The sequence below is a fragment of the Hypanus sabinus genome, chromosome 20 (assembly GCF_030144855.1).
Source record: "Hypanus sabinus isolate sHypSab1 chromosome 20, sHypSab1.hap1, whole genome shotgun sequence".
NCBI lineage: Eukaryota > Metazoa > Chordata > Chondrichthyes > Myliobatiformes > Dasyatidae > Hypanus > Hypanus sabinus.
Genome location: NC_082725.1, coordinates 31,270,340 through 31,294,425, shown reverse-complemented (window position 1 = coordinate 31,294,425; position 24,086 = coordinate 31,270,340). Strand labels below are relative to the sequence as shown.

Here is a 24,086-nt window from a genome sequence, read left to right as displayed (position 1 = left end):
ATAAAATCGAGAATAAAAATTTTTAAATACGTCATTGATTTCTAAGTGATCTGATGTAAAGTCTCCATTTTCCTTCCGGATCTTTGTAATATGCTGTTTGGCTTTGGAACGCCTCAGCTGATTGGCTAGAAATTTACCAGTTTTGTCACCATGAATATAGAAGCGACTCTTACTTTCAAGAAGTTGGCGTTTGACAAGTTGAGTAGACAGAAGATTAAATTTAGTTTGAAGTTCTACAGGCTTCTTGTATAATTCAGGATTCTTAGTTTGAGCATATAGTTGATCCAATTCTTTAATCTGATTAATGAGGTCTAATCGATCTGCACAGGACTTTCTATTAAGATTTGCTCTATAGGAGATTATTTGACCCCTCAAATATGCTTTCATGGCATCCCAGACAATCTGGAATGACATTTCAGATGATGTACTGGTGTTAAAAGGTTATCTGATCCTTAATAAATTTTAGAAAGTCATCATCCGATAACAAAGTCGAGTCAAAACGCCAGTGTTTATTCCTCTGAGGGAGACCAGGAAAATTTAAAGACAAAGTAATTGGGGCATGGTCACAAATCAGTATACTCTGATAATCACAAGAATAGACGCATGGAATAAGTTGATTATCGAGTAAAAAGTAGTCAATTCTAGTAAAGGTATGGTGAACATGTGAAAAAAAAGAATAATCTCTCTCAGTAGGATGAAGGAAATGCCATATATCAGAGATACTATAATTAAAGAGAAAAGAGTGAATAGCTAAGGAAGATTTAGTAGGTAGTCTAGTAACAGAGGACAATGGATCCAAATTAGGATCTAACCAACAATTGAAATCGCCACCCAGTATAAGAGAGTATGAGTTTAAATCTGGTAGTGAGGAGAAAAAACGTTCAAAAAAATTAACATAATCAAAATTGGGAGCATACAGGTTTGCTAGTACAACTTTAGTATTATATAATTTACCAGAAGCAATAATAAAACGGCCATTTGTATCAGATATCTTATTATGGAGTTCAAAAGGAATATTTGAATTAATAAGGATGGAGACCCCCCCTAGCTTTGGCGGCAAAGGATGAATGAAAATGCTGACCCGCCCACTTTGACAAAAGCCGAGAATTATCAAAACTACGAATATGAGTTTCTTGAAGGAAAGCAATGTCGGCTTTGAGTTGTTTAATATGCGAGAAGACCTTCCTTCTTTTAACAGGATGATTCAATCCCTTTACATTCCAGTTCACAAATTTAAGTGTATTAACCATTATCAATTGTTAGTGCATAGAAGGTAGCAGGCATATAAAAAATCAAGCAGTCTGGGAGCAAAAATGTAAACATAGATCCATAGAATCAAAACAGAGACATGTCCTGAGTAACAAAGGAAAACAAAAGAAACAGTGAGTAGTGTTGGAACTGGAGAATCCACCCCACCCTCGCAACCCAAAACTAGACGGCTACCTAAAAAAGCAGCTAGCTCTACCAAAAAAAATTAACCCAGATATGACTTCCAGTTCTGTGTCGTTAACAAAAGTTCTATATAAATAAAATAGCAAATAATAACTAATTTATGCACTAGAAAACAGAATTACAAATAGGAACAACTTCAACAGAAGTATAAAACTTAATACAAAGAAAATCAGAAGAAAACTAAAACTAACCTACCCGCAAAAAGTTATAAAAGGTTGAAAGAAAAGAAAAAGGAGGGAGAAAAGGGGGAATTATAAATTCAAAGAGAGTACTTATCAACCATTTACAGAAAAAAAAAGCAAAAGTGAAACTATGAATCAACCAACAGGGAGGCCTTCAATAAAAACTCCAAACCTCTAAAACAAGTTAAAGTCAATTGTAGATCTCTATAGATAAAGTTTTACAAAAATAAAATAGATTACACAAGTAAAATCTAAAAGTCCGCAGGGAAACATTAAACTTAGATTATCTATTTAGAAAAAATGCACCAAGTCCAGGTAGAGATTGACTACAGCCCTTAGAGTTTCAATAGATAATGTCTGAATTATTCAAGTAAAGTCTGAGTTCGGAAAAAAAATAGTTTTACTTCGAGAAGTACTTATCAACCATTTTAGAAGGTCAGACCGGTTCCGAAGAAGACAAGGTGGCCGGAAGACTTCCAACAAACGCCTCAGCCTCCTTCACTGATTTAAACCACTTATAATCTCCAGTAGTAAGCATAATTTGAAGATCGGCTGGATTTCGAAGAGAGGGTCTGAATCCGCGATCAAAAAGCACTTTCATTACACCTTTAAACTCAGCACGCATCTTCAGAACCTGGGGGGCATAATCCTCCACAAAACGAATGACCGTCTTTTGAAAAGCAAAAGTACCTCTGTGGCGTGCCTCCATAATCAAATGGTTTTTCACCTGGTATTGATGAAAGCATAGAATGACCGGCCGTGGGCCGGAACCAGAGTTGCACGAGGAACATACATCCTGTGAGCCCTTTCAAGCTCAGGTGGAGTCGGAAGAAATTCTTTCCCAAAAATCTCACAGAGAAAATCAGAAAAAAATTCAACGGGAGAGCCCTTTTCGGTGGCCTTTGGCAAACCAAGAATTCGTAGATTGCAACGTCTGCTCTGATTTTCAAGATCCACCATTTTGGAAAAAAGTTTACTGTTCTTCTCCTCTAGGTTGGAGCAGAGAGTTTCAAGATATTGAACACGGCGTTGTAAATCTTCAGAAGTTAAGTCAATGCGAGATAAATGTTCAGCATGTTCATCCACTCTAGCATTGATCTGATCCAATTTGAAATCCAGCTGGTTGAAAGACGTTCTAAATTCAGTTCTAAAATCCTTTAAAGTATCTTGTCGATGTTGTTCCAAAACAGTGAGAATGTCAGCCTGCTAAGCTGTAGAAGTCTCCCTTTTCCCGGTTTTAATACTTTTGGTAGCCATTATAAGATAGATGCATTTGCAGGCAGGTAAAAGAGAACTAATAAGATACCTAACTAAAGTTTAAGAAGGGAGACATATAGTGCAAAGGTAGGAAGAATAACGGAGCAAAAGTTCGGAGTGACTAAACAATCGCCATCTTACCGGAAGTCCTAATCTCTTCTTTAAGCATTATAAGTGTACCTGCCTTTGCTATCTTCTCTGGCAGCTTATTCTATGTACCCACCACTCTCATTGTGAAAAACTTGTTGCTCAAATCTTCTTTAAATCATTTCCCTTGCACCCAAAACCTATGTTTCTTAGTTTCAGACAATGTACCGATGGAACACAACTATGACCATCTACTCTGTCTATACCCCTCATATCTATAAGGTCATCCTTCAGCCTCCTTCACTCCGAAGCAACAGTCCTAGCTTGTAAGTCAAGCCTCCAGTCCAAGTGACATCATTGCAAAGCTTCTCTGCATCCTTTCTAGCTCAAACACATCCTTTCTATGGTGACTAGATCTGTCAGTGCTTTATATCTGACACAGCACTGTAAAGTATATTAGCACATGACTCAAATCTTGTTCCAAACGGTGGGTTTCAAGAGGATCCTTTAAAGAGGAAATGGTTAGAATGACTCCCAGAGTTAGAAACTGGAATTGCAGTTGGTTGGTTACACCTACTGGTACATGTACAATTATAAGTTCACAGCAGACACAAGGGACTGCTGATACCAGAAAGTGAAGCCAAAAATAAATTGTTGGAAGAACGCATTGGGTCTGTGAAGACAAAGGGATGATTGACATCTTGGTTTGAAATTATGTGCTCTCGGTCTTGATGCTGATTCTTGATCTGAAATGGTGACTATTTCTTTGCCTTCATCGGGCAGCAGGAAATGGAGGAATTTAGGATTAGAAAAGGCTGTAGTGATAGGGAATATGATGCCAAAATAGGAGTTGAATCCAAGGGAGTTTAACTTTGAATGTTATTGACCAAGAGCGTACATTGGAATGGTAGGCAGCCAAGAAATGTGGAACATCAGAGATAAATCTTAAATTAACAGACTCTAACTTGAGTAATGTCATACTGATGAATTCCATATGTCACATTCTCTAGAAATTATTAACATTATGCTAAAAACAAAAGGACATTAGGCACAGAGGAAGGTCATCCAGTCCATGCCTGCTCTGTCATTCATTAAGGTTCCATCTCACTCCCACATTGTGGTGTTCCTTGACTTTATCATTATCCAGATGTTTATGGATTTGTGTTATGAATTAATACAAAAAATGCCTCTTCACAGTCTTCTGGGAAAGAGAATTCCAAAAGTTTAACATCTTTATAGTAAAGAAAATTTCAACTCATTTCAGTCTTAGTCTATCCTTGTGTAAAAACAATCTGAATAGAACCATACCAAAGTCCTTTCGACAATCAACACTATCCAATCTTGTGCCGCTTAACAAATTCCCTTTTCTGTTATGTGCTTTGCTTTTCTATATTGTGTTTCATCTTTCATATTCTCACCCTGTCTTGTTGGTATCTCCTTGAAGCATCTTTATATCCACTTCCAAACACTTAGTTCCCTTCAGTATTGTCATCAACCTGGAAATAAATCATGTTGTTCTCTCAACCAGGTTGTTGATACACAGCGCCTATAAAAAGTATTCATCCCCCCCCCCCCCCCCCCCCCCACAGTTGGGACTTAATGTCTTTTATTGCATTATAACATTGAATCATGGTGGATTTAATATGGCTTTTTTGACATCTATCAACAGAAAAAGATTCCTTTGTGCCGAAGTGAAAATAGTCCTGTACAAGGTGAACTAAACTAGTTACAAGTATAAAATACAGAATAATTGATTGCAAAAGTATTTTGTAGATGCACCTTTGGCAGCAAATACAGCCATTGAGTCTGCATGGATAGGTCTCTATCAGCTTTGCACATCTAGACACTGCACATGTTCCCCACTTTTCTTTACAAAACTGCTCAAGTTTTGTTGGATTGCATGGGGATTCTGAGTGAACAGCCCTTTAAGTCCAGCCACAAATTCTCAATTGGATTGATGTCTGGACTCTGACTTGGCACATCAGGACATCAATTTTGTTGTTTTTAAGCCATTCCTGTGTGGCTTTGGCTTTATGCTTGAGGTTATTGTCTTGCTGGAAAACAAATATTTTCCCAAGTCGCATTTCTCTTGCAGACTGCATCAGGTTTTCCTCCAGGATTTCCCTGAATTTTGCTGTATTCATTTTACCCTCTACCTTCACAAGCCTTTCAGGTCCCGCTGCAGTGAAACATTCCCACAGCATGATGCAGCCATCACCATGCTTCACGGTAGTGATGGTGTGTTTTTGATTATGTGCTATGTTTGGCTTATGCCAAACATTGCATTTAGACTGACAGTCAAAAAGCTCAATTTTAGCTTCGTCAGACCATAAAACCTTCTTCCAGCTGACTTCAGAATCGTCTACATGCCTTCTGGCAAACTCTAGCCGAGAGTTCATGAGATTTTTTCCAACAGTTGCTTTCTGTTTGCTACTCTCCCATGAAGTGGCAACTGGTGAAACACCCGGGCAACAGTTGTTGTATGCACAGTATCTCCCATCTCAGCCACTGGAGCTTGTAAGTCCTCTAGAGTTACCATAGATCTCTTGGTGGCCTCCCTGACTAGTCCCTTCTTGCATGGTCACTCAGTTTTTGAGGATGGCCTGCTCTGACTTGATTTACAGTTGTGCCATGTTCTTTCTGTTTCTTGATGATTAACTTAACTGAATGCTGAAGAATATTCAGTGACTTGAATCCATCTCTTGACTTGTGCTTTTTGATATCTTTTTTGTGGAGTTGCTTGGAGTGTTCTTTTGTGTTCATGGTGTAGTTTTTTTGCCAGGATACTGACTCACCAGCAGTTGGACCTTCCAGATGCAGGTGTACTTTTACTACAGTCAACTTAAACACCTTGACTGCACATGGGTGATCTCCATTTAACTAATTATGTGACTTCTAAAACCAATTGTCTGCACCAGTGATGATTTGGTGTGTCATATTAAAGGAGGGGAGTGAATACTTGTGCAATCGATTATTTTTTGTTTTATATTTGTAATTAATTTAAATCACTTTGTGGAGATCTATTTTCACTTGACATGAAAAACTCTTTTCCTGTTGATCAGTGTCAAAAAAGCCACATTAAATCCACAGTGATTCAACATAGTAAAACAATAAATCATTAAAACTTCCAAGGGGGGCTGAATTCTTTTTATAGGCACTGTGAAAAACTGGAGCCTAAGTACTGAACTCTGCCTATTAACCAAAAAGTTTCTTTGTTTTCCTTTTGAGAACCAGTTCTAAGTCCATCAGTACACATCACACCCCAACTACACATGCTCTAATCTTATTAATCAAGGTTTCTGGGACCTTATCAGAAGCTTGTGTGACCTAATGAAAATCTATATGGTCGAATGAAGAACATGCAATTCCACGTGGATAGGGCTTGAGGTCAGGATTGAGCCCGGGGCATTGGAACCATGAGAGAGCAGCTGGACTATTATTCTGCCAGTAAATGTGATGCTGTTTTCATAAGCCAATGTTGGCTCTGTGTATTTCTATTATTCTTGACAAGGTGTACGCATTCCAGGATGTTCATTACTACTAATATCAGGTTAACAAACTGGTGATTCTGTTTTCCCTCTCCTTCCTTTCTTAATAAATGAGGTCAGAATTGCTGCTTCAGATCCACTGGGACAATTCCAGACTCTATAGGACTTTGGAAAATGGGGACCATAATTTAAAACCACCTTTTTCAATACTCTGGTTGCTGAGACTGATCAACTTGCAAGGTCATCAATTTGTATTCTTTTTTGACTAATACTTAGTTCCTTTAGTTGAACGAGTTAAGAGGACTCGGAATGTGAGTTTCAGGGTCAACTCTACGCAATAGTTGCAAAGCAGTAAACTACAAGGCACAAAGATTTCATGGATGTATCTATGATAAACTGAGGCAGAAGTTTATGTTCTCCCTGTGACCACATGTATTTCCTTTAGATTTCTCCCATGTTCTAAAGATGAGTTAGTTGGTGAGTTAATGATTTGTTACCTACAGTGCAAGTAACCAGAATGCATTGTATTCTGAGGAAAATTGATGCTGTTGATATGATCTCTTAGCACTGTGTTATGAAGACCTAATTGAATGGAAACTGAACTTGTGCAGTGCTAATGTGCTGATTTCCCACTGTTAGTTATTTAGAAATTAATAAAATTACAAATGGTGATGATTAATTTAAAACCAAAGAGAAGAGGGAGTGAGGGAGAAAGATATGCGAATAGAGAAAAGGCTTGGAGAGTCCACAAGAGGAAGCTTTATGTTATTTGAATGAAACAAGATAATCCATTGGGTATCAACTGGAAGACTGCAAGCTCCAAGCGGGACGAAGCAACAGAAACCAGGCATTGCAGATGCCAATTGCTTTGAGAATGTGGAGTTGTCAGGAGTTGGGTCAAGTGGGATCAGACTTGTCTAGGAACTTCAGATGAGTGGGATCTGAGGTGGATCCTATGATCGAAAGAGAAGTGAATGTTGAAGAGGTTCAATCTGAAAGTTTAGTCAGCAGTAGGTGCGATGGGCTGGAAGTAGGCAATGGTTCGGAGCTGAAGCTAATAGGCTGTATAGGGGAAGTGTGATAGGGAGACTTAATTGAGAAGGACTGGCAATTTGTTGGAATGGATGTGCAGAGAAGCAGTGTTTTCGGGAGGTAGTAAATCTAATGTTAAGAAAAGAAGTGATGTAGGACAGAGTGACCCCTTAAGAGCCAAGACACATGGGGAAAAGAAGATAAAAGTAAAACACTGCTAGTTATGGTCATGATTTCCAAGGTTTTCCCAAGTCAAACTTTTAATGTCAAATAAAACTGACATTGCCCACTGTTTCACTGTTCTTAACTGCCTGATGAAAAAGATGCTCATGCAATAAACCTGTTTACCTTGATCACTATATGCCTCTCAGCCTCAAGTCCCTCAGAAGTTTTGGATACATATTTTGTGTGACTTTCTGCTCCCATCATTTCGTATTCATTACTCTCCCATAAATTCTGCCCAGTTCAACACCTTTAGTCTGTGTCGTATGTAAGGGATTCATTTTTTCCCCATTATAACAATCATTAACAATTAATCCTCTTTGTTCTGATACAGACTTTGATATTTTTCTTGCTTTTTATGTAAAAGATTTTAAATCAGCATTGTTATTTCACCTACATTCCGCATGGGTGAGTGGTGTCAAATCTGTGTAGCCCCTTTAGTCTGCGTTAGTCGAGGTCTATGTTTTTAATATCTGTAATCCCGCAGAGAGCTCCAGATTAACTTTTTTTTCAATACAGCATATTTTCTTTTATAAGGCATGTGTACCTTCCACACTCGGCGGACTTTCCTGATGCTTCCCAGTGGTCTTAAGTTTTTCCAAATTCTAAGTCAGCGTTGTTCTTAACATACATCTTTTAAAATGTCAGCAACATGGTCTTACTGTACACTTTTTTTCAGGTTATGAAATGACCATTTTCCAGCTGCCATGTTGATTTAAAGTTCAAAATAAATTTATTATCGAAGTACATATATGTGATATATAACCCTGAAATTCATTTTCTTGCGGACATACTCAATAAATTCATAATAGAATCAAAACCATAAAGACCGTATCATTTTGGGCATTCAACCAGTGTGCATAAGAGAACAAACTGTGTAAATACAAAAATTAATAATAAAAAATAAATAAATAATAAGTAGCGAGAACATGATATGAAGAGTCCTTGAAAGTGAGTCCATAGTTTGTGCAAACATTTCAATGATGGGGCAAGTGAAGTTATTTGAAATTATTCCCTTTGGCTCAAGAACCTGATGGTTGAGGGGTAATAAATGTTCCTGAACCTGGTGTGTGAGTCCGAAGGCTCCTGTACTCTCTTCCCAGCAGCAGCAAGAGGAGAGCATGCCCTGGGTGTGGAGGTATCTGATGATGTATGATGTATGATGCTTTCCTGTGACAGTGTTTCATGTAGATGTGCTCAATGGTGGGAAAGGCTTTACTCATAATGGGCTGGGCCATACCTACTGTTTTTTGTAGGATTTTCCTTTCAAGGGCATTAGTGTTTCAATACGAGGTTGTGATGCAGCTGGTCAATATACTCTCCACCACACATCTGTAGATGTTTGTCAAAGTTTCAGATACCATGCCAAATCTTCACAACTCCTAAGCATTTCAAGGCACTGTCATGCTTCCTTTGTAATTTATCAGATCACATGCTTGAGCAATCATCAATTACAATTTGACCTTGGTAAAGTGGTTTTGTTTGCACATTTGCCCCTCCCCATTGCCAGTCTTCTGGACTTATCTGTCTGAAGCACTGTTTCCCCCCCAATCTTATCTGCATCTTAACTTCCCACAAATAGTTTTGTCAAATATTAATTTAGTTAACTGTGGATCTTGTGATGGTAGGATGAGGTCTCAGTTAAATATTATGAGATTGCTATTGCCTTAATAAGCAGTCTTTTACTAATCATGGGTGCTTGTGTTTCCCAAAAGAGCAGGCATAAATAACAGTTCTTGTATACGACCTGGTCACCATGAAGGCTGACGATTGTCAAATAGTGTTCATGTCAAATAATGATGATATCCAGCAGGGGGCGTTTGGAGATCATCCTGCGACACAATTACCGTTGAGGTGATTGTTGACCCAGAACTGAATTTAGCCAAGTGACAATAAAAGAAATTGTGAATGCTGGAAATCTGAAAAAAAAACCCAGTAAATGCTGGAAATATCCGGCAGGTGAGGCTGTGTGAGTGGGCAGTGTATTAGAGTCAGCATTTCAGGTTGAAGACCTTTCAAAGAACTTGACCTGCTATCTAGATACCACAGAAACAACATATTGGGGGTAGTTACCTTTGACCTTGCATCGAAGAATAAGATCCTCTCTAAACTGTACTCCATTCTGACTGGAAAATTGAATTAAAAACAATGTAAACGTTGGGAACATTCTGCAGATCGGGCAACATCCATTCAAAGAGAAATGACTCCTGTTTCAGGTCTGGAATTGATAAAATCTGACAGACATGAAATATTAACAGGCTTTCTTTCAGTAGATGCTGCCTTGCTTGCTGATATTTTTGGCCTTTTCAGTTTTATTTCAAATTTCCAGCATCTCCAGTTCTGTGATTTGCCTTTTGTGATGGGAAATGTAGGACATAGAACAGTATACCACTGTATGTGTCATTTGGCTCATGATATTGTGCTGACTTTTTAACTTATTCCACAGTCAAGCAAATCCTTCCCTCCTACAGGGCCTGCATTTTTTTTTCATCTGCAAGCCTATCTTAGAGTCTCTTAAATTTCCTAATCTGTTAGCCTATTCCACCATCCCCAGCTGTCATTCCAGGTACTTAGCACCTCTGTTTTTTTATATATATATTCACCCATTCAGAATTTTGACTGTGGTGGGAAGAGCTGCTTCTAAAACATTGAGTGTGTGTCTTCAGGTTCCTCTACCTTCTCTCTGATGGAAGTAATAATAAGACAACATATATACAAATAGTTTTAAGGAGCTTCAGTGTTACCTTGTGGCTCTTGAACTCAATTCCCTGATTAATTAAAGTTCAAAGTAAATTTTTTATTGAAGTACACCATATATAGTACTGAGGCTCATTTTCTTGTGGCCATGCTCAATAAATCCATAATGAAATACTAACCAACTTGGGCTTTCAACCAATGTGCAAAAGACAACAAACTGTGTAAATACAGAAAGAAGGAAATAATAATAAATAAATCATCAATAAATATCGAGAGAGTGACATGATGAGTCCTTGAAAGTGAGTCCATAGGTTGTAGGAACATTTCAATAATGGGGCAAGTCATTTTGAGTCATGAACTCAGCAGGGTGGGCAGCATCCAGAAGTCGATGTTCATACCAAGGGGCTGGAGACTACCCAGATGGTATATGAGGTGCTGAAACCGTCTGGGTTGTCTCCAGCCCCTTGGTATGAACATCTAATTCTCCGACTTCCGGTAATACCCTCCCTCTCCCTTCCCCCATCACACTCACTCTGCCTCCTTTTTTAGCTGCCAATCACCTCTCTCATGATTCTGCCTTCTTCTACTACCCATAGTGCTTTTCCCTTGCATTCCTTCTTCACCTCTCCGGCCTATCCCCTCGCTGCTTCCCCTCCCCCACCCCTTGATCTTTCCTCTGATTGTTTTTTCACCTGGCACCTTCCACCCTCCCCCCACCTTTTTTATAGGGCTCCTGCCCCCTCCTTCTTCAGTCCTGACGAAGGGTCTTGGCCCGAAACGTTGACTGCTCATTTCAACGGATGCTGCCTGACCTGCTGAGTTCATCCAGCTTGTTTGTATGTGTTGATTTGACCACAGCATCTGCAGTGTACTTTGTGTTTTCAATTTGAGTCATGTTATTGTGGTGAACCACATATACCTGTCTGGACACGCCCCCTGCTGACTGCTCCTGTGGCTCCTCCCACAGACCCCGGTATAAAGGCAATCAAGGCCTGAGCCCGGCCTCTCAGTCTCCAGGATGTAGTATGGTGGTCAACCACTGCTTGTTCCTTCTTCCAGTCAATAAAAGCTGATATCTCGCTTTCACTTTTCAGAGTGAGTTATTGATGGTGCATCAGTTATCCCCTTTGGTTCAAGAATCTGATGGTTGAGGTATAATAACTGTTCCTGAATCTAGTTGTGAGAGTCCTGAGGTTCCTGTATCACCTTCCTAATGGCAACAGGCCGTCACGCAGTTTGCCTTCTTAACCACCCTATCAACTTGCATGGTACTTGGAACGATTTTTGTACTTTGACTGGAAGATCCTTCTGTTCCTCCACACAGCTAGGAATTTTTCTATTAATCTTATTTTCTGCCTTCTAGAATGTATCTGACCTTACAATGTCTTATACTTCATGCTTTTCCAGTTTGAACTCCATCTGCCACTTCTCAGCCCAACTCTGCATCTTATAAAATCCCCCAAGTATATTGTACTTTCTTCATTGTCATTGGGACAGAGTCCTGAAATAGCACTAGGGAGTACTTTGAACAGAGATTGTAGCTGTTCAACAAGATGGCAGCCTACCAGATACCTGAGGGCAATTAAGAGTGAACAAAGAATGCTGGGCTTGCCACCAACTTTCAAGTCTCATGAATGAATTTTTAAAAAAATATCAACAGTATTGTGCAAAGGGTGGATTTTCTGCATGGCAATGAAATTATAAGCACAAATTCTTTTGATGTTTTAGGTGGAGAATGAATATGGCAGCTACTTTGCATGCGACTACGATTACTTACGACATCTATTAAAGCTCTTTCGGAAGTATCTGGGAAATGAGATCATTTTGTTTACAACGGATGGCGCAGGCATAGGATTTGTGAAGTGTGGCACTTTGCAAGGAATGTACGCAACCATAGATTTTGGTCCAGGTACTTTTAAGGATTTATTTCAGAAGAACTGAAATCTTTTGAGTGTTAAGGCAAAGGTTTCCATGGTGAACTCCATTGTTCCCATGTTCTGTCTGGATTTAACTTTGTTTCATGATATTCTATCTCTCACAAACCTGTTGGGATATTACAAAATACTTTGCAATCCATGAAGTCCTTCTAACAGCATACTGTAGTTACAGAAAAAGGAAAGTTTATAACTGATCTAGCAATGTTTGGAAGAGAGAGAGAGCCAGTACTATCCCTGATCTGCTCATGGGTCTCAGAAATAACATTTGCACCAAGTTAAAGTAGACTTCATGGGAGGGGAGGATCGAATCTCTGATTTTAAGGAGGTCCCACCAACTTGCCCATTTCGTCAGCAGAGGCACAACAAAGCATTGGTTTTCTTTGGATGTTGCAGTTTTATCGCACATCGCAACAATGGGCTAGTGCAAATTGTTTCCAGTGTAGGCTAATGGCAAAAAGAGCCAAAGGGATAATGGGCATAAGAGAGAGAGAGAGAGAGAGAGAGAGAATAAACTGCTGCAAGGCACAGGAAAAGAAGGAAAGGAGAAATGGATCTGATGGGATTGCTTCCGTGGAACTGGCATGAACACAATGGGCCAAATGGCCTCATTCCATGATATAAAATCAGCCACATTGTCTGCTTTGGGCAGGAACCTGTCTGGTACTGTAGAAACACTTCCTTTACAACTAATTGTTGTCATTTGCTGAAGTAATACTAACAGTTTATATGGGTGATCTGGTAGAGCAGGCAAATTTAATATGCATTTTTGAATGTGATATAATTGTTGGAAGTCATGATTATAGTTTCAAAATATTGAGCTATGTACTGTATAGTCATCATACATCAAAGCAGAGAAATTTCCTTTTGTAGTGCTCTTAATTTAAGAACTATTTGACTGCAAATAGACTTTTCCCAGGTGAATTGCCATAATGTCCATTTGCAGGTCATTTGCTGTCACTGTTCGAGCTGGTGTCACAGTTGCACATCTTACATAATTTCCGCGTTGGTCTCACTTCCCACGCTTGGTACCCTAACACACCATGTTTTAAATATGACTGACCAGATTAATCCATATTGTCAAACATCCCAGGATGCAAAATTTTAATAACTCCATTTGGGGTTTGGGCTCTATTAATTTAAATCCTCTTAATGTAACTCTCTCCCGCAGGACTACCCAAATTGGTACAGAAATCCCTAGTCACATGATCTCCCATTTGATCATTGTCATGTCAATCCCCAAGATCCCTCTGCTATGCTTGTCTCCCAATCTCAATCCTCACGAGTCCAGGTGAACTACCAAAACCTTAATGATGTGTGTCCATTCAGTAGCTGAATATTTGCACCCTCCCTGCAAGCCCTGATTAGTAATTTTAATGGCTAGTAGCCACTCCTCAGTCTCAAGGCAGCAGCCCAGTTCTTCAATGCATTCTCGGCAAAGCCCACCCTTCCTGATCAACCTCCGTCCTGGAAGATGGATTTTGCTTTGTGAACTCTGCAGTAGGAGAGGAAAACATGTCACTTAGTGGCAGTTTGGTTACAGGGCTCATAACCAAAGTGCCCATTAGCACACCACACAGCTGCCGAACGATGAGCTTGTGTCTTTTCAGCCTCACTTTGTGCAATACTTTGTTTTCCCAACAGGTGGAAACGTAACTGAACATTTCAATGCTCAAAGATCTGTCGAACCCCAAGGGCCACTGGTAAGCTACAACTATTGAACATGCCTTCAGCAAGTCATATGTTTCTTCAGGACAGATAGGTGGTATAGCACCTTTCTTTGTTTTAATTTACTGAAGTCCAACAATTACAAAGGCATCCAACCTTTATCTTTCAGTGAATAAAGTGTGGTTATGTGTCCAATGATGACAGAAGACCTGTGGGGGGAGTTTTTAATGTGGAAAAGCCTTGCTCTGGTACACTGGGGCAATTGCACTCTCTCGACCTCAGAAGAGTGGGTCCAGTGGTATGAACAAGTGGCACAAATGGGGGGGGGGGGTGTCTTTGTTGGTTGCAGTGGATGACGATGATGTCTTCTGTGTCTTGTCATGCCCTTCACTCTCCATGGAGTAGGGCAGTACTTCCTTTCTAGCTGTTGGATCTCATGGTAGATCTCATCTGACCAGTCTGCTGGAGCTGACTTCACATGCTAGGACAGGCATGTCCATATCGCTGTGGGGTATAGACTGCCTGTGAAAGCTTTGTTACCGGGGTGTGGCTGTTGTCGCATGCAAACAGCCACTGCCTCAGATTTGAGATGACATGCCCCATCAGAGGTGCTACCTCTCCATGGCCACCACATAAACCCTGAATAAGGTGTAATAGCAGAAATAGTAATACCCGTGCCAATTATCTTTATACAATCTAACAATGGATTTGCCCATTATTTTACCAGATTTAGCAATATTTTGCCCTCTTGACTAGACAAACCTCCATCAGCAGGTTGATTCAGGTTGGTTCCTGGTCCCTTGGGTAAGATGGAATGAATCAGCTCTTCCATTTGTAGCAATGAAGAAAACTGGAAAGAGAGGTCAATGCTCCTTGCTGACTGATTTCCTTGACATTAATTTGCAGTTCTGTTTCTACCACTGCACTGCTGAATATCCTTACAGTACTGGAATTTTCTGTAACACTGCATAATTTGCTCTGTTTATGAAACTGTACCTTTCTTGTATGCTATATTAAAACATTTGGTCCAATTGCACAGTTACACAATTTACCTTTCAATGTATCAGTTACAGAAAAGTCTGCTTAATTTCTACATCAACAAAAAAATAGAGGGGACATCCTTGATTACGTTAACTTTTACCCCACAAATGCTGATTAGCCTATTGATAGCTCAAACGAAAGTAATTACTTTAATGATTTTCAAAGGTTTTCAGTTATTGAAGAAAATAACTAGCTTAATGAAGACATAGGAGATGCTGATGCTGGAATCCAGAGCAAAATATGACTTGCTGCAAGAACTCAGATGGTCAGGCATCATTGTGGAAGGAAAGTGATGGTGAAGACCCTCAGATGAGATGCTGACCATCCCTCTGCATTCACAGGAGCTGCTTGAACCACTGACCGGCTCTAGCAATTTGCTTTTTTTTGGAGGGTAGATTCATATTGATGCTTGTAGTTCTGAGCCTGTTGGTGAATGGATAAATTATTTGGTTAGATACTGTATGTTGATATGAGCATATTCAAGAATTGACATTGCTCAAGACTGACTTGGAACACATCTGTTACCTTCCACCAATAAATCAGCCACAGGACTGAGTGCTTAAGTCTAGATTAGTGAATCTAATGTATTTTATCTTAGTGAAATCACATTTTGATATTAAAAATCTAATCTCACAAACAGTTTCCCAAGACTAACGAGATGCAGTTTTGCCAAAAACAAATTTATCTTAAAAAGAATTTGAGGAGCTTTTTGAGAAGTTAATGTATTTGACCAGAGATATTTCAACATTTCTTCCTTTTTGTTTTGCAAAGCATTTTATAAATGGTTCCATTAATATCCTTTCCTTCATCTCTTAAGTGATGAATAGCTACTGTTTTAACACTTAAGCTTCGTGGACATCATGTGCAAATCTTTAAATTCTCTCAAAAATGCTTTTTAAAATGTTGCAAATGAGTAGTTTTGGTTATAGTTCCTTTTAGCACAGTAGAAAATTAAGAATGTAACGTAAAGCACGATATTTCTTTTTGTTTTATTATGAAGGAATTTATTAGTGGATAACAAAGATTTTTTCCTCTGGAGAGTACAAGCATTCATCATCAATTTAAAATTGTTATTTGAGACTGAACAGACAGGATAAGTGGCTGGACGTGGAGAGTTATTGGAGTGTAAAATACTTTGCCAAAGGAAATGATTAGTGTAGACACAGTTGCTTCTTTTAAGGACAAATTGGATAAATGTAACCAAGTGAGGATATAGGTCTGTGGAGAACATGCAGTTGATTTCCACATGGTAAACTTACGATCCATTAATCTGTTGAATGATAGGATGTATTGTACTCTGATTTAATGTAATTGACAACATGCTGAAAAGCTAGTTCCATTTGTTAAATAATGTTAACCAAATTTTATTGAAATGAATTACTTTTTTTAGGTAAACTCTGAATTTTATACAGGATGGTTAGATCACTGGGGTCAGAAACATTCTGTGATTGGAAAGGAGGCTGTTGCTCAATCATTGGATGATATTCTTGCCATTGAAGCTAATGTTAACATGTAGGTATCATTTTTGAGTTTTCTAATGTGTTTCAGATGTTCAGAAACTAAGTAGTGCGATTTCGTTTTGAAATCTGATGTCTATTTTTGTCTCCAGGTACATGTTTGAAGGTGGAACTAATTTTGGCTATTGGAATGGTGAGAATCTAACACCCATCTTGGCTTTTTTCTGGTATCAGTAATTATTGGGATCAGTAAAGCCCAGAGGTAATCCTCACAAGAAGCTTTTCCCTATCTCCTGCTGAAATTTCAGTCAAAGTTTCACAGAAAGAAGGAAATAATGGTTTAAGTGGGAAATTAGAAGCGACCTGTCAATATTTTGGGGATCAATCTCACTGTTAGTAGAAATCTAATTAATCCTCAGCAGTTTCTCACAAAGTAGGAATAGTATTTTTTTTCTCTGCCTGAGCAGTCAATGGTATAGTCCAAGATATTTGGATATCTTACCTCTCACTTTTTCTTGCTCATTTTATGGAGAATAAGATTCATATGCTGATTAACAACCTTATTGGCTGTGTCAGCATCTCTCCTGGTTCTGTTACATACGTACTGTGAGTATATTCCTTGCATAGCTGTAAGCACTATGTCAGTGACCAAGCTGGCAGTTCCCTGTCGTGGAAAATTGGTTCACAACCCATGTGAAGAGAGTTGTCCATTTGTTCCCAGAAAATCTAAATTTTCCTTTTGAGTATTCATGAATTGCCAAATGAATGCTTTGTCTGCTGAATCGATCATCGCCTTATTGTATTGGATGTTATTCAGTCCATAATGTTCCTGAAAATGGTTGAAGATTGTTCCAACCTTAGTTATCTCTGGGTCCAAAGCACTGAGGACCGTGGCACATCAAGTGCTCACTCAGGGACCTCTTAAATATCGTGAGCAATGAAATAATAAGAAATGTATTAAATTTGTGAAAACTTTCAAGTAAGTTAATATTGTAATTTAAACAATTAGGTGTCATGCAGATCCCCTTCGGGTTTGTTTTTTGAGCTACATATTCCACAATAGCCTTTCTCTCATGATATTACTGCTCAGATCCTGATGGATTCTGACCCCTAGCCTTGTGCTTTATGTTTTAACCTTAGATATTTTATGTCTTTTGACTTATCCTAAGTTGCTGTAATACTGAGGTGAGTATGGAACATATTTTTGTTCAATTCTGTAGGAGCAAACTCCCCATATAGTCCACAGCCAACAAGCTATGATTATGATGCTCCCTTATCAGAAGCAGGAGACCCAACAGAAAAATACTTCGCCATTAGGAAAGTTATTGGCAAGGTAAGTAAAACGCAATGCATTTCCAACAAGACTGTGTGTTGTACTCTCTGATGTCCAGGACTACATGCTTATGTTACTGGTTTATAGATAATTTAAGTATACAGTTGTGGATCAGGGTTACTTGCTGATTCAGTTCATTTATTTTCTTACTTTGATATATTTGTCACATTTCTTCTACTGAGTTAACATAAAACATAGGTACAGCACAGTACAAGCACTTCAGCACACGGTGTTGTGCTGATCCTTTAACCTCCGCCAAGAAGGACTAGATAGGATGGATGTGGAGAGGATAATTCCGATGGTGGGAATATCCAGAACTGGAGGGTACGAGAGTGACCTTTTAGAACAGAGGTAAGGAGGATTTTTTTTTAGCCGGAGAGTAGTGAATCCGTGGAATGCTCTGCCACAGACTGCAGCGGGACCCAAGCCCATGGCTATATTTAAGGCGGAAGTTGACCGTTTCCTGATCAGTCTGGGCATCAAGGGATATGGCGAGAAGGCAGGTGTATGGGGTTGAGTGGGATCCAGAATCAGCTATGATGGAATGGTGAAGCAGACTTGATTGGCTGAATGGCTTAATTCTGCCCCTATGTCTTATGGTCTAGGATCAAATGAAGCCTTCACTTCCACGTAGCCCTGTATTTTTCTTTCATCTATGTGCCTATCTAAGAGTGACTTAAATGTCATTAATGCATTTCCCTTTACCACCAGCCCAGGCAGTGCATTCTATGCACCTACCACTCTCTGTAAAAAAAAAAAAATCTGCCTCTGACGTCTCCTCTATACTTTCCTCCCAACACCTTCAAGTTACACCCCCTCGTATTCGCCATTTCTGCCCTGGGGAAAAAATCAGTCCATCCACTCAACTTATTAAACCGTATAAAGTTACATCTCATCATCTTTCTCTCCAAAGTGAAAAACTCTAAGCTTGCTCAACCTACCTTCATAAAACATGCTCTTAAATCCTGAGATCATCCTGGTAAATCACCTCTGCACCTTCTCTAAATCTTTCACGTCCTTCCTTTAATGAGGTGACTAGAACTGAACTAGTATTTCAAGTTTAGTCTAAACAGTTTTACAGAGACGAATGAAGGCTAACGCACCATATGTCCTCTGTAATTAGTATGTGATAAACTACAACCCAGTTTGCCGTAATTTCTAAATCACATTTTTTTGAATAAAAGATTTTGAGTAGTCTCTGGCCATTTGGCAAACATTACAAACAAAATTGTAGCCATAATTTTGTTTATTTAATATCGTACAGGTGTGGAGCTCAAATATGCCATCACAATTATTGTCCTGAAGAAAGTCGGAATTTTATATAGTTGTTGAAGTATGGAAGTGTATTGGATGTTATTCAGTCCATAATGTTCTTGTAAACTGTTAAAGATCATTCCAAACTTAGTTATCTCTGGGTCCAGAGCACTGGGATCATGGCACATCAAGTGCTCATCCATATATTTAAGTGCTCTTAAATATAGTGAGTTTTTCCCTCTACTGTTTCAGAGACAGGAGAGATCTGGATTCCATTCACTAAATAAAAAGGAACTGCTCAACTCTCACCACTAAATGCACTATATTATTTTATGTCTATGATCGATCTTGTACTCATCCTATTCATGCCTCTCATCATTTTACTTTAAATATTTCCAAAGTCTCCACTCTTCTTAAAGCTAACCTCAGCTAAATTTCTCTATTAAATTAATATCTCCAGGCGTGGCAGTGCATCTCTTAGCTCCAGAGACTGGATTTAATCCTGACCCCGTGTCCTGTCTTTGGAGATTTTGCGTGTTCTCTTCATGACTGCGTATGTTTTGTCTCAGTGTTCTAGTTTCCTCTAAGATCCCAAAGAAGTGCCGGTAGGTTAATTGACAACTGTATAAATCTTTCCAGTGTAGGTTAGGTTTAAGAAGGGGTGAATGGAACTAGTGGGATTTCTGTCCTAGGAGTCAACATGTACCTGATGAGCTAATTGGCCTTGTTCTGTGTCACTTTAAGGTATCCTCATAAATTTCCAATGCTTTCTCTAATATACTGACTGGACAATACACACTATTCTGTTGTTTAACCAGAGTCTGTAGAGTTAGAGTCAGTGTTCCAATTTCTTTGTCTAGTGCCCATATTTTTTGAATTGACTGCACTTGCCATTTTCTGGCCTACATGATCTGTCCTTTGATATTTTCCATCAATCCCACTGCAGCTTTTATATGCTGTCTGCAAACATTTCAATCTGGTGTTTGAAATTATTAATGTCAAAATCATTGATGTGTACCTCAGAGATCAAAGAATGGAGAGCATATCCTTGAGAACGCACCGCAGAAGGCAGTTGTACCTATTTTCTGCACTCTAAACTCATCAAATTTATTATATATTCTGGAACTACTTGCTCAGTTGACTTCATAGACATCTCCTAATTGTTCATGGAAGTTGAAGTACAAATTAATTATCTTTTAAGATAGTTACACCTTAAAATGCCCTTATCGTCAACATAATTTTGACCTATAAACACCATACTCAATTGGATGAAAATAATGGTAAGTGTATTTGTAATTTACTTGCTAATGAGATTTAAAGCAGTCTAATTATGTTTTTGTTGTCTTTTTTTAGTACAAGAAGTTACCAGCTGGCCCTATTTTACCAGCAACCCCAAAATTTGCATATGGGTTAATCAAAGTTAAAAAGGTAGAAAGTATATTCTGAAGCAGCGCATGGTTAAATTCCTAGCCAGTGTTTCCTATGTCAAAACGTTGATAATATTTCAAAAGTAATTATGTGTAAGATGTTTGGCGTGGCTGTATGCATTTGTATAGCTCCCATCAAGATAAAAATCCTTAGATGCTTAATAGAAGGCATTGGGAAAATTAAATGTGGACCTGATCCCATAATTTGGGCTGTTGTTCCAAAGTAATATGGAGATTATGCACTGTTTAATTAATTTCCCTCAGTCATGTAAATGGGAAAGCATATCTACTTATTACTTGCTATGGTTGAAATTTCCTTGTGCCTGATATTTCTGTGATTAAACAGGAGGAGATTTATATTTCAAAATTCTCTGTTAATATGATATTGTCAGGGCGCTGGAGCAGGGATCCAATCGGAGACCCAGTACTGTGCACACAGTGATATTAATTGAATGACAAATCCCGAGGTACAAACAAAGTCGGCGTCAAAGTTCAGGCAGAGATCAAAACATCGCGAGAAATCCAAAAAACCAGAATCAGGAAACAGGCAGAGTCGATATTCGGATGGACAGAGTTCAGATACGAATGTTGGAAAGACTCAGGAAAGTTCACTGGCACAATCTGGGAACAAACAGGTGAAAACACAGGACTGAAATGCACTGAGCAATAAACAGAGTAGCAGATGACAGGTGGAGCACAATGAGACGCGGGTGGCAGCAATACAGGTAATAATGAGAAACAGGTTAGGGACAGAGTTCTCAGTAATACAGGGGCCAGAGTAGAGCAGGAGTGGAGACAGGAGCAGATGGCAATACAACACCACAGACTGATAGCCAAGGGGAAACACACAAAAAAACAGAGTTCAGCTGGAGGTACTGACAGATATTGGGGCAAATCTGCACACCATGAGCAGGAGCATGAAATTTACTGAGAACATGGTCAGTTTCTCTTAGCTGAAAGAGCAGAGTAGATGGGAATCAAGATCTTAGCAACACAGTGCAATCAAACCTAAGGCAATTATATTTGGTAAGTTTATAATTTTACAGCAAGATTAGCCTATCTCTCTTACATAAGTGACTGATAAATTGCTATCTCAGGAGGCCCACTCATTAACATTGTTTGTGTCAGATGTTCTCTTTGTAAATGTTTAAAAGTTTAGTTAATCCTGAGTAGTATTATAGCTTTGTTTTTAACTGGCTCTTTGTAACTTGTTAAGAGACAAATTTTGTCTTATAAATCACGTGATCAATGACTGTTCCTATTTTATAGTTACAGAGTGTTGTAGAATTGCTAAGCTTGCTGTCATCTGCCTCTGTCAAGTCAAAATATCCACTGACATTTGTTGAAATGAAGCAGGTAACCTTTAGTATTTTTTCCTCTCAGGTATGTTGCATTAAATATGAATCATTGCTTTATTCAGTTTGCTTGCCAATTTAAATTAAATATACAGCCCCTTAATATTGGAACATATAAGATCATATCTAATTGTGAATCCATTGAAATCACACTCTTTTTCCCCAAGTCCCTCTAATCATATAACTCTCAAAACAACACATACTTTTATTTTTGAGTGCTTTTAAACAGTGGTCCCCAGCCACCGGGCCGCACAGCATGTGCTACCAGGCTGTGAGGAAACGATATGATTTGGCAATATGAAACGATATGAGTCAGCTGCCCCTGACATATCGCTTTGTTCCCACAAAGTCCAGGTTAATAAAGCAATCTTGTTTTATTCATTTAAATGCCAGTGTTATTCCAGAAACATCACATAATGATATGCAGTAATCCATTTATTTCATTTCAAAATTCCATATCTAAAAATTATTGGATTAACAGTTTGTGTCAACATTTAGTTCTGTTTTGCTAGTCAAAACTTTATTTCTTTACATGTCATATGTCATAGCCAGTTGAGGTTTGATCACCTTTCCTGGCTCCAAAATGAATACCCTTTTTTCTTATAACAAATTGTGGCTCAGTTCAGAAGTTCAAAGAATTAAATTGTTATTGTAGAGATGTGGTAATTTTTTTTGTAATTTTCAATGCCTCAACCATGTTTTTCTGTTAAATCAAAAATCAGATAGTTCAACAAACTCACATCAAATGACCCAAAATGCCATATGAAGTTACTCACCAACCTGCTGCACAAATCTCAGTTGTCACTGTCACCTTTCCCCTACCACACAGACACACAACCGGACTTAAAAGATTCACTCATAATTCACATTAACTAGAAAATGTCAGCCCATGGTAGAGTATAGGTCCTTTATTCTTCTGGTACTGTTTGCATCTTGCTTTATCATTTAACATTGACTTGATAGAAAGATAGTCACAATGAAACCGAGTAGGTGCTTGTATGCCGATCTATTTTAACATGTTGCTTCTTTCTTTACACAATTTTAGATAACCTAAGATAAAACTGAAAATACTATGGGAAAGTTCATTGCCATTCACATATTTTAACCTACATTATGTGGAACAAAAGTCTCTTTTCAGTTTTATTACGGCCAGATGCTCCGATGTAATGTTCAGGCTCTTATCTCCAAAATCTCCTAATTCTTCACAGCTATCAGCAAGTACCTTTCTTTAAAATAAAAATATGCCCTTGTTTGCCTTTGACCATTGATGTCCATTCTAAAATCGCCTCCAAGTCCTGAAGTACAGGAGTAAAAAATGCATCTTTCATACAACTTAGAAATATTGATGCACTGTAATGGGTCAGGATTCGAAATATCTATCATCTTGTGAGGAACTTTCTGAGATCATGAGCTCATGGAAAATTCTTACTATTTAAGTCGCTTCTCACAAGTGTAATTTGGTAACTCAAAAGTTTAAAAGTATACGGAACTGAAGACAGCCACAATGACAAGTTTGTACAGGGTGAACAGCTTTCAGCTACGAGCAGAATTTTGATAGACATCAAACACAGACACTTGTTTAAAAAAAACCTTCAAACAAGGAATGATTGCAGAAGCATTACACCCCACGCTCCAACCAACAAACAGCACTTCTGCAAAAAATATTGCACCCTCCTCAGAGACATCACACCTTGGCACAAACATCTATCCTCACATGTTCTCCAACTGCCCCACATGAGCAGTCGTTCTCCAACTTCCCCACACAGTTATTGCCCGTCAATAAGGGGCATTTTATCATGTGTTTTATTTAATCTGCAAGTACATTCCCACAGCTTTAAAACTTTGCTGTTGCTCCCAATGCAGTTGATCGGATATTTTTCCCTGCAAATTTGACCATGGCTTTAACTGATTAGAACCGAAACTCTGGAAACTCCTCTCCAAATTTCTCTAGGATTTCTTCATTCATTTAGGGTCCTTTTTTTAAAAAAAATACCTCAGATGCTGGAAATCTGAAACAAAAAAAGAATATGCTAGACAACTCAGACAATGTCTGTAGAAAGAGGAACAGTTTAATGCTTCTCATTTCACAGATGCCATTCTACTTGCTGAACTTTTCTGTTATTTACTGTTTTTATTCATTTAAAGCAAGCATTTTGTTGCTGCCAGACTCTGAGAGAGCTTGTCCAAGTTCAGGTTCAAA

The 24,086-nt window shown here is 38.6% G+C and overlaps 1 protein-coding gene across 1 annotated transcript in view; it reads left to right on the top strand.

Moving 5' to 3' along the window:
• The window catches only part of glb1 (galactosidase, beta 1), a 75,653-nt gene that overhangs the window by 12,934 nt on the left and 38,633 nt on the right, over positions 1–24,086 (top strand). The window contains exons 6-12 of the mRNA XM_059945282.1: positions 12,146–12,326; positions 13,996–14,054; positions 16,451–16,572; positions 16,670–16,710; positions 17,738–17,850; positions 20,458–20,532; positions 21,801–21,887. Of these exons, the coding sequence (XP_059801265.1) occupies positions 12,146–12,326; positions 13,996–14,054; positions 16,451–16,572; positions 16,670–16,710; positions 17,738–17,850; positions 20,458–20,532; positions 21,801–21,887 (678 nt within the window). The remainder of the gene's footprint in view (positions 1–12,145; positions 12,327–13,995; positions 14,055–16,450; positions 16,573–16,669; positions 16,711–17,737; positions 17,851–20,457; positions 20,533–21,800; positions 21,888–24,086) is intronic.